Source organism: Pelmatolapia mariae, linkage group LG20 (assembly GCF_036321145.2).
Source record: "Pelmatolapia mariae isolate MD_Pm_ZW linkage group LG20, Pm_UMD_F_2, whole genome shotgun sequence".
In the NCBI taxonomy this organism is placed as follows: domain Eukaryota; kingdom Metazoa; phylum Chordata; class Actinopteri; order Cichliformes; family Cichlidae; genus Pelmatolapia; species Pelmatolapia mariae.
Genome location: NC_086244.1, coordinates 24,913,381 through 24,924,807, shown reverse-complemented (window position 1 = coordinate 24,924,807; position 11,427 = coordinate 24,913,381). Strand labels below are relative to the sequence as shown.

Genomic DNA, 11,427 nt, shown 5'->3' with positions numbered 1-11,427 from the left:
AGAAATGCTGACAATAGCAAAGCTCCTTTAGAAAATAAAATGCAAATAATTTAGTAGTTTCTAAATGTAGCACTGCACAATTTAGAAGCAATTGGTGATCCCCAGGAAAACCAGTAAAATCCCCAGTGATTAAGTAGGTTTCCAGATTTAGTTGCATGAGTTTCATGTCAGAGGTTCACATTTCTGCACTTGATCTTAAAGGACAGCTGGATATTAAGTTAAGGGTATAGTTATGTGTGCAATTCAGCTGGCTCAAGGACTGCCCGGGGTGAAATTACCTCAACACTGCAGTACGAGCACTTTTACTGCCAAAATCTGAACCACGCTTGTGGTGCATGTGTAAAGGAGTAGGGTAACACCTTTCAGGCTTACATTAAAAAAAATATTAAATTATCTGAAGTTAATTTGCTGCCTGTTTCCCATAGCTCTAATCAGCGAGTGATTATAGACTATAAAATTCAACACTTCAAGCCACACACACTCAACACAAACAACAGAAATAAACGCTGCATTTACAGACATTTATTCAGCATTTAGACATATGTATTTACACGTATGATTCTAAAAAGAACACGAAAAATAAATTGTTTTCCCATGTGGCTCAAAAACGTTCAAATTAAAAACTGCTCTAATTTAGCTCAACTTTGCACAGTTTGAGAAAACTGGAAAAAAAAAACCCTGCTAAGAGAACATGGCTACATGTAGGTCATGTAGCACCTTTTTTCTTCCACAAGTTTGGTCCCAAATGCCTAATGAATCCATCAATAAAGTCTTTACCATTACCATTTCCAAACAGCATTTCCTTTACCACAAAAATGTGGTTCTCTAAAGTCAGCTGCAGGTGACCTTGTTGGGCTTTATTTGCAGAGTTAAAAAACACAAAACAAAAAATACACAGAGTTGTGTAGGCTGCCATAGAAGAGATTCACAGTGCGCGCTCAAAACAAAAATTAACTTTAGATCAATCACAAAGTAGTGTATGTGGTGCGAGAATGGGGAACAGGAGACCTCTTAACCAAACATTTCTTCTTCATCTTTTCTAAACCAACATCCCTAGATGACAGAATTTGGGAAGAGGTTATGCCCCTTTTTTATTTATCCTCTTAAAACAGGACGGAAGCGAAGTAAAAATGTTCTACCACTATTGTTTTATGCTAATTGGCACAGTTGTGTCTCTTTATAACATTAAATACCATCACCTCATAGTTGCCAAGATAGAGCAGTTAGATGGAAAACCAGATTAGGGTTGCAATGAAAGGCAGGTGATGGAGTAAAGCTAAGAAAGCAGTGAATAGTCTGGTGCCCCCGAAGCAGAGCTCTGGGCAAAAGTGAGGAAAGCTCTCTTTATACCCAGAAAGATCCACTGAAGCACATAGACTGGTAAACTTCAACCTCAGTCTCTTAAAAAAAAGAGATCTTCATGCTAAAGGCATATTTTTTAGACCATTTTAAAATGAATGGCATATCTATGATCCATTTAGCATTTTACTCGAAACCTCCAACAATAAAGAAGGTACACAAAGAGCTGGATCCATTGCTATGCTCAGGGCATAGCTGCTGTAATTTAATAAACCAGCAAAGGTTGGAAACAGCTTTTTTTTTTTTATGCAGAGCAGATGTTGTAGGGTGTGTACCCCAGCAGGAACTCTCCAACACCCACAAAGTACACAACCTGTGCAATGCCAAAGAGTGGGGCTATGACAAGGGCCCGGCAAGTAGCTCCCTTGAGGAAAGCTCCAGGACCCTCTTTTCTCAGGATCTTCCTGCAATTAACAAGACGAGCCCAGAATTAGTCTTTGATTTATGCTATCGAGGCCAACCCAAGCAAAATGTTTGCTGGTGTTGCTGAGAATCCAAAGCTATGATTTAAGCTATGTTTACCTGATACAGTCCACTACGCCACTGTACGTTTCTTCATTAGTTCCTTTTCTGAGTGACTGGAGCCTTGTTTTGACAACTGCATGAGACAGAAAATTATAAATTATGCAAATAATATAATTAAAATGATGTTTTTCTTTAAAATGTCACTTTACTTCCTAGTGCACCAAATTAGTCACTCACCATCACAAGGACTGACAGCCACAGCGGCAATGGATCCAGCCAAGCAGCCAGACAAAAAGGACCAATAGAAAGGGACGGATGGGTCGTCAGATGAATGCTGGCCAAGCTGGTGCACATGTGCAAAAAGAGGAAAGTACACAACAGAGAATGGGATGTCCCTGAAAAGATAAAATACAAACAAACATGTTTGGATTGATAGACAGAAAGATGTAAAACTGGTTAATTAAGCATATGTGATATGGCAATACATTTGCAAATCACATCTCACCTCATCAATGTGGCCCCAAGACCCCTGTATAGTCCTGTAACACCCTTGGTCCTCAGCAGCTCTCTGGTGATCTGTATGGCAGAAATTCGCATGGCTTGAGGCCCAGGGATGGTGTTATAGGAACGGCTAAGAACTGCACTGGTCCCGCCCATCTTCAGAGTTGTTACAACAGTGGGCATCACTCTCTGCTGGGCAGCTGGCAGAAACAGGAAATCTAAGTATGTGTTTAAGAGCTAAAACACCCCCAAACACCAGTTTTGTTTGGGGGGGTTTGCAAATGATTTGCAGATGTAGATGGTCTTACCTATCCTGCCTGCATCCTGCAGCTGGATCTTGAGCATCTCCATGGGTGTGGTGACAATGACCTGGCACATCCCCGCACAGCATCCCGCCAACATCTCCTTGAACACTGTCAACTTACCACTAAGGACCCAAACACGTAGATTAGATAAAAAATAAATAAGAATGACACTGGATGTTAATATGTTCTTAATTAAGTGCTACTCACCCATCTTTGCTCAACATGTGGCGAAAGAAATCATTAGCAGCTAGTTTGATGGCTTTCTCTGGGGTTACCAGGGTTAGATTTACTGCAGCACCTGCAACAACAAAACCTGCTTGTGACAAACTTACTCCTAATGAAGCAAAAGTGCAGACACTCTTGCTGAAACATATTAACTCATCAGTCTGACAGCACATTTTCCAGTGCAGGAAAACAGGAGTATAAAAAATATCCTAACTGTAGGAATGTGCAAAGCAAAATGGAAATGTTTAGCAACAGAACAAAATAGCCTGCCACTAAGCTACTGTGACACACAACTGACTGCATTTTTCGCTGCCTTGCACTAAACCATTAATGGGCCAGTTTACTCAGGCTTTGATCCAACACTGAGATGTGACTCAGCATCTGTGCGTCTTATTAAATTACCCAGTCTGGTTGTATTGGTTCCACTAATTTCAAATAAGGTCAGGCAATTAAAATATGTCATAGATCTCTTTGCCTTTATATATATCTGCCAACATAAGTAATGTCAGTTCTTGCAAAACTAGATAAAGGACTTTGGGGCAAACAATCACTTAGAAAAATTGCAAGTATGGACAAGTATTACCTCTGTACATGCCAAAGTACCCTTCAGATTTAACTGTCTTCACTAGGCAGTCCATCCTGATGAGAAACAAAGAGAAACATGAGATTCACAGTGAAGGTTGTTATCATTCAGTGTAGCAGAATGGTGTAATTACAACATAAGAGGGCTTAAGTGTCACTGAAACATAATGATGACACAGCAACAAGACCAAGAACTTGCATAGTAAGAAACAATAATGTATTAACATGCATTTTTAAGAAGAAGAAGCACTGGATTATGAAGATACAAATTATACTAGGGTTGTCTCAAACTATCAGTGAGTTTTCATTTGGCAGGTGCCGGTCTTACATGTTCTTGTAGATTTGCTGCCCACTGCGCTGGTTCTGCAAGCGGGTCTTGGCCAAGTCGATTGGGAACACACAGGTGACTCCTACCATGCCTGCAATCCCTCCATTGATCAGTTTGGCTGGTAGACTGTACAAAGGCAAGTCGCAACAGACAAGGACAAAACAATCATTCTTTTTCCCACCATTTCTGCAGTTACACAAAGAAGGGCGTTGACAGGCGAGGCGAGAAAACCTGCTCAAACTAAGCTGAAGTAATATGAAAGCAACTCATTATGCTTTTTGGTGTGTGACCCATACTAGTGTATCTCTTTGTAGAAGCTATAGAAAATAACTTGTTGACAAAGTAAAGCAAACAAATCACATATAACTGTAATAAAGTGCTACACATCGGCACAAGAGCAAAAAAACAGGTGGCAAATTCTGTGTTTATTATTTATTATTTTTTTATTCTGTATTTATTGTCTATTGGATTGAAAAAAACAAAACAAATTAGAACATGCCTAGTTCCTATTATCTCATATAACTTGGTGCACAGGTCCATACCTTATCTGTTGTTGCTGGGCCATGGTTCTTGAATTTGGTGAGTGCAGAAGTTGTTTTAGCACAAAGGAGGCCGCAGAGGGAGAGCAGGCTGAGAGTCCCTGAGAGACACTGAGCAAGGCAAGAGCAGAAATAATCTCAAGGTGATATATATAGAGGAAAGTCCGGCCCTGCAGATACAAGGATAAATTTGACTCTCCACCCACTGCATTACCAGCCAAGTTAAAATCAGGGTCAGTTACCCACCAACATCAAACCACAATCCTAATATCCAAATAGTTTTCAAGGCAAGCATACACCCATCTGCAGTGTGTAACTTCAGATGAATCCAGCTCCTTGTCTCGAGGCGTCTTGATTGCAAACATACACTCATACAATGGGTAAAATCATAAATTAAAAAAAACAAAACAGCTACTGCGTCTCATAATAACGTGTGATCTGAATTAGAAAGTTAATTATATCTGCTCTGCCTAATTACAAAGGCTTTACAGTTTTTTGCTTTTTGTTGTTTTTTTTTAACCCGCCCTGCAACTTTTTTCCCGGGTTGTTAAATTTATTTAGATGTGAAAGATATAGTAAAACATCGGAGCTGTATTCGAAAGAATCATGGTTACTTACCGAAAAGAGCTGGAACAGCACGCCTTAAAATAAAGGTAAAGACTTTAACGCTGCTTCATATCCACCGGTCATCGTCTTCGGTTAATAAATTAATGAATGAGTAGAAAGAGGAAGGAGACAAGCTACAGCTAGGTGCGCTTCAGACCTGACTTGGGAACCAATAAAAATTGATTCTCTAAAAACTGGGCGGTACAAACAGACCATGATGCAACATTTATAACCGTTTCTGTCAGACGTGTGGATTACTATATCTCTGATATTCAGCTTAGTAATCCTGCTGCCAGGGCTCTGATATGGTTCGTGCTGGCTCATAGCAGGAACCCATTTCCTGGAACCATCATTCTTGCTATTGTTAGGTATTGTACTGGGTCTGTTCATGTTCCATTTTATTTACGTCCCAAATTATCGCCACCCAACCCCCTAAGCTAAGCAAATCAGTAACCAAATTAGCCTTTTTTTAATTTAATTTATTTTTTATTTGTTTATTTCAATGTATTTATTGTAATTTCACACTTTTAGTCATACATGCTAAGACAAAAAAAAAATCACAACTGTATTGCATGCCCAACAGACTGTTTTATTGCAATATCAGATGCATAATAAACTAGAGAACAGAACATGAGCAGAGATGTACTACAATAACATCAACACACAGAAACACTCGTAGTCATTTTCATTAATAGCTGAATCACTTCCGTGCAAGCGTGCTGCTGCTTGTATTGGAATATTGTGAGATTTCCAAAGCAGACTGGTTCTGTTTCTTCACACTGTCAAGTGTCGTGAAGCACTGATCATAAGGGATACGGCTGGTCCGGACGCAACGGTGTGTGCGTGTGTCACAGCGCCTACAGCTGCAGCAGTGGGCTGCGGGATAATACAGCTGTGGGTTGACATCCTTGGGACAACCAGGAATATGGGCAGCCCGGTACACCAAGGAAAGAGGAACACAGCTACGCTGGATCAAGAAAGTCCTCCCAAATCGTCCCCTCAAATTAGTGTCCTGGAAATGAGGAAACAAGGCTGATGACAACAATATTCAATGAGAACAGAACAAGATGTCATTAAGATTTTTATATGATTAATATGTGACAAATCAGCAGAATGTGTTACAGTTTGACATGTCATCATTACCTTCATCATATTTATTGTTGTCTCAGATACTCTCATAATGTCCATCATACAGTTTGCTTAACTTTTACATCATATAGCAAATGTTGAAGAGTTTCCATGAAAACTGTAACTGTGTGCAGAAGTTGTCACCTGGGTGTAACAATAGCCACTGCAGATAGTAGTGTTGATGGCCACGCACTGGGTGCAGTCTTGCTTCTCAATCCATAAAGTATAATTCTTCAGCATACAGGTATACACCGCACCAACCATCAGCACACACAACAGCAAGGATTTCAATGCAAACAGAGGCATGCTAAATCTGTAAACACATATGAATGTACGGACAATTAAAGATACATGCAACAAAACAAAATAAACAGATGCAATCAGAACACTATCAATGCAATGTTTGCTTAGTTTCATGCAAACCTAAACTGAAGAGAAAAAAATAAACTGTGACATATAACCTTATCTTATACCTTATCTTGAAACTACAGAAGTGTCAGTTCATTGCAGAATCTGTTACGATGAGACGAGTTTGGTTCCCCTGTAAGTATCTGAAACTGTAAAGGATGCCCATCCGCTTTTATGGAAACCTTAATCCACCCTGAGTGCCCCAGTAGACTTTAGTATACATCATTATTCCAATAATCGTGTCAGCTGACAGCAATGTTTAGAGTTCCTGTGTGAGCGGTGTCTCGAAGAAACAGTATATTGTTCATTTTTACAGGTCATAGTGAAGAATACAGGCTCAACCAGTTGTTAAACTGGGGGTCGAATTGAGTGTCATACTTACATAATATCACTGCAGGTTGAAAATGCTGCCACAACATCTGTGCAAACCACAAACAACAAGTTATACAACTCCAGCCCCGACCCTCAAACGTGTATGGCTGGGCAAAACTGATCCATGTGACTGATTCCACACGTTTTAGGTCGTGAGACGTGAAAGAGTAAAAGAATATTCCTCAAACTCAGTCTCCTTTTAAAAGTGATTTCAAACTTGTGTCAGTAAAACACATTGTAAGCTCCTCATTTAGCAGAGTGAACGCTCACTCGTTGTACTTAATGATAATGATGTTTGAGCAAACAAATCATTTATAAAATGTGGAACTATAGAAACAGATTCCTCTGTCTTTATGAATCAAAAAAACAATTAAAGAAAAGTATAAAACTTCCAAATAGTAATCAAATGGAGACAAAATCAGAAATAATCTCATTTTACATTTTCAGTGGAGATCATTTTACTTATGAATTCTGCTGTAAATGTAATTGCTAATATTGGTTTGGCCTGGCTGATGCTGGGTCAGCCTGTGTCCTACAAGTAAGGTAAAAAGGGTATAGCCTCTTTAGCTAAGCCATTAATGCTCCCATAATTCCCATCTGTTCTTAATAGAGGTGGCCATGTGCCCTCAGATTTTTCCTCACTAAATGTTGTAAATAAACACGTTCAGCCAACACATGTAGGAGAGGCCTTTAAATCTGCAGGGATTTTAAAGAACTGCACATGTATAAATTTCAAAATTCTTCACAACTTCATTCATTTTATTCAAGACTCAACTTTACATAATAACCGAGATATAAAATTTAAATGAAAAATATGCAATTTTGTGTATAATTATAAACATCAGAGAAACCCCCAAATGTAGCTTCTTTTTCTTATAGGTTAAATCTCTAAACTGTAAATGTATTTCTAACTTTGATTAGATTAAGCTTCCATTTTTCTTATGATAAACCATATAAAATCCATCCTGAAAAACATTAACTACTCTTTTATTAAATTATTCATCTTATACTCACCATGCAGTCTGACAATTAAAGCTTCTTTATTCTTGCGACCTGGCCCCTGATATTGTCACTTTGTTTTCGCTCTACATTTAACATGACGGTCGCAGTTATATACTGCAGCCATCAGATAATTACAGCAAACTGGGTCGTGGAAAGTTCACCAATTATCTGTGCTGACACACATCCCGCTTTTTTCCCGCGGATTATTATTTGTATGAGGTATGAGAGAAGAGAGCAATCAAACTGATTCATATCTCTCTCCAGACATTACTGTGTCAGTTTAAAACTACACGGTACATATTCTGATTAGTGAAGATCAGGGTTAACTTACTTAAGTAGCAATATTAATTACATAAATATTTACTTTTGTGACTACTTGCAATAATCCTTCCATAGTATATGGAACTGGCACACAAAGCTACTATTTCATTTAGAAAAAAAACTAAAAACAGGTTTGCACACTTTCAAGTAGCACGCAGAAAAATCAGAAAGTGTGCATGTTAAACAATTTAAAATATTTTAAACTTACAGGTTAACCTGTAGGTTACAATGGGAATCTTAAAAATGTTTTGAGATTTAGCAGATGCTGCTGGGCTGGTTTGCTGTTCTGTGGTTAACTGCAGTAGTCAGTCACACAGATAGAAGGATCCAGAACTCATCTTGGAGTAGGCCAACTCAATAGACAGATCATTTCTTTTGCCTCCTGTTCAACCCACTCTGTGAGTTTGTTATCATCGTGGCATCACCAGATGGTGTTCTAGGTTTAACTCTGTGGCTCTGTGTTTCAAGATCATGCGGGCAACACTTCGTGTTCCAATAAGGCTAAAAAGTGGGGCAGAAACATGAACTGGTTTTGTTTGGGGGCAAAACTGAAGCTGTGCACCAAGGACAGTAGGACACAATATGACCAAGGCGTTGTTTTCTGAAAGTTTAGTTAAGTGGTTACATGTTAAACAAAACAGCAGTATTAAATAAAAATCCACAGTAAACACTTTACATACAGGTGCATCATCCGTAAAGACACCTAAATTACAATGCCAGTATTTTTCAGTGTCGTGCACTGTGCACCTCAAGTGTTCCATTTGAAAATGCATTTATTTTTGTATGATAACTTGCACATGTAAGCAGTATTTGAGAATGCAGACGTTACCATATGCAGACTCTAATATAGTGAGGGGTCATAAAAAACAGGTTCTTGGCACTTCTTGTGTCTCATCAATGTCATATGCACAAACTGCATGTGAATATAGGCCAATGCAAGACCAAACAAGCGTATTAAGAAACATTAACATTCATGGTTCATCATTAACATACATGAGAAAACAAATGCTTTAGCTTTCAGTGTCTAAATCCAGAAGCATTTCCTTTTTAACCTTGTGTTTACATTGCCCTCTCTCACAGAGAGATGTGAATATTTTGAATATGACTATTTCCTACAACTCTGCATTTCATGTGAGATGCAGATTTATGATTTGCGTTCACAATCTTGTCTTATGCGTGTGCCACAGTCCAAAAAAGTCTACTGTCATCAAGAGGACATAAATGACCCACAAGTCACATGATCCTTGATCGTGAATGTTCAATATTTGTGCAAAATGTGGGGGGAGAGTAGTCTGAATTAGGTTGTGGAGATCTGCCCCAACTCATTCATCGCACTCAATCGCCAGCCGCGAGCGCTTCCAAGTCATCAGAGAGATACATCCACCGTGCCAACCGGCTTCTCCTGCTACACCTGCTGTTATTGACCCATACTTTCTGTTCACTCGCTCACCCGGATTCAGGTGATGTCCTGCAAGGACAACGATTGGCTCGTCTCTCAGACCTTCCCCAAGGTGATTGGTAGAGTGACAAGCACTCGGCACGTGACCTCTTCAATGAGCTTCCTCCCACGGAATAGCAAACGCTGCGCACCAGGTATAACTACAGTCAAAAAGGCGCGCGGAATCTTTATCACGGTTTATTTGTTGCTTTAACGAGTATTTTAGGAGGGTTAAAATTTGAACTATCCCAGAGGGAAAACATAATTCACAAATATGTTTAGATTGTTTTTAATTTTATTTTAATTAATTTAAATAAAAGAACGTAATGAACGCCCCGTTGCATTCTGGGCCGTTCAGTACACGCCTTTCATTGCGATTATTGTTATTTCGATCAAGAAGACTTTTTAAAATGTATTTTATAGCGCAGAGAAAAAAAATTATAAGCAGGAATCCTCGATTGAAAACTTCAGCTAATGTGTGAGTACAACCTGTTGGTTGTTTTTAGTGTTGTTAGTGACTTTATAGGAAACCTTTCCTTTGTCAAGATAAGGAATTTAACAAATAACATTTCAGCTAATGCTTTCAGAAGATCTACATCAAAGACTCATGTTTGCTCCATTATGAAGTTGTTGCAATCACGACTACATCGCTGAAATCGGCTACAATAGAAGACGAGTAGCCAAACCCAGACGTGTATATAAAGCTGTGATTGTATTCAAACACTAGATGGCAGGCAAACACAGTATCAAATTTGTCTTCTCAGCTGTGAGGGAAATCGTGTGTTCCTGCATCTTGTGATTTTATCAGCTTGTTTAACTCTCCCCCACGGGCAGCTGTAAGGTGAAGAGTATAATTCACACAAGCAGAAATGTTTTATGAAGCTCCCAGACCCCAAGGAGATATAATTAACTCAATGCTCAGAGGAACAGGTGTAAAATGAATATGGCCAGATCACAGATGGCATGCAAGGAAATTTGGTCCCGAGCCCACAGAAAAGGTATTTATTGTGTTTTCGTACGAAGAAAATGAGGCTGAGTCGCTGTTAAACTGCATAGCTTTCCTAAACACGTGCACAGAGAAAGCTCCGTAGGCGGCAGTGAACATCCTGCTTCCTCAGTCATATAATAAATGGTCAAGGCAAGGTCCTCTTCACACACAGAGACAGCCACAAATAAAGAGTGGATGTACATCTTGATGGGGGGGGGGCTTAGATGTGAAATAAAACCGGACTGGCAGACAGTCCAGATTTCCAATGAATGAAATCAGAAAATACAGTATCACCAAGGACAACATGTAATAATCTGTTTTCTGGGGCTTTTCCATCTATAAATGATTCTTTTCTCACCAGCTGCTAACACCTTTGAATTACCACCCAATATGGAAAAGAAAGGTGCCATGTCTTAACGCTGATTTTAGAACGATTTGTGTTTTTTGAGAATATCGAACAGCTCAATATGTTCTGTCATCTGAGGTTTTTGCTCCCTACAATCAGCCTATTTTAAGTTGGGTAACAGAGAGATTTTTAGTACTAGGGCCATTTTTGGAAGGAAGAAGAGAAACTAATTTGACCCAAATCATCTCTGGTGTCCTTGAAGACACTTATTAAGAACCTCGGGAATCTGGAGAACACCTCTAGACAGCTCTTCTCCACTTCTCCTCTACTCTCCTTTGTGATCTTCCCTGTCCTAACTTTTATTCCACCTTCCCTTTTTGTCTGTGTGCACCTTCACTTTCACTCACACAGACCCACAAGGCTCCCACAGGGGCTCAAAATCAATCTCACAGTGCTTAAAATAATCAACCTAGTTGAGGCAGAGGGCTTACCAGTAACATGTACAGTAGCTCAC

At 39.3% G+C, this 11,427-nt stretch overlaps 2 protein-coding genes across 2 annotated transcripts; both read right to left on the bottom strand.

The window, feature by feature from the left end:
- Positions 1 to 597: 597 nt before the first annotated feature.
- On the bottom strand, positions 598 to 5,033 carry LOC134618729 (mitochondrial glutamate carrier 1-like). The gene is made up of 10 exons (XM_063464274.1): positions 4,923 to 5,033; positions 4,308 to 4,415; positions 3,766 to 3,891; positions 3,439 to 3,494; positions 2,838 to 2,928; positions 2,634 to 2,752; positions 2,330 to 2,525; positions 2,062 to 2,219; positions 1,882 to 1,957; positions 598 to 1,763 (listed from the first exon to the last, which is right to left on the bottom strand). The coding sequence occupies exons 2-10, from the start codon at positions 4,328 to 4,330 to the stop codon at positions 1,604 to 1,606; spliced, it is 1,005 nt and encodes a 334-aa protein (XP_063320344.1). The 5' UTR covers positions 4,331 to 4,415; positions 4,923 to 5,033; the 3' UTR covers positions 598 to 1,603.
- A 533-nt stretch (positions 5,034 to 5,566) lies between these two features.
- LOC134619255 (follitropin subunit beta-like) lies at positions 5,567 to 6,580 on the bottom strand. Its single transcript, XM_063465023.1, is given in 4 exon segments — positions 5,567 to 5,673; positions 5,676 to 5,922; positions 6,183 to 6,351; positions 6,512 to 6,580. Coding segments are annotated over 3 exon segments (516 nt in total). The 5' UTR covers positions 6,345 to 6,351; positions 6,512 to 6,580.
- Between the last annotated feature and the right edge of the window lie 4,847 nt (positions 6,581 to 11,427).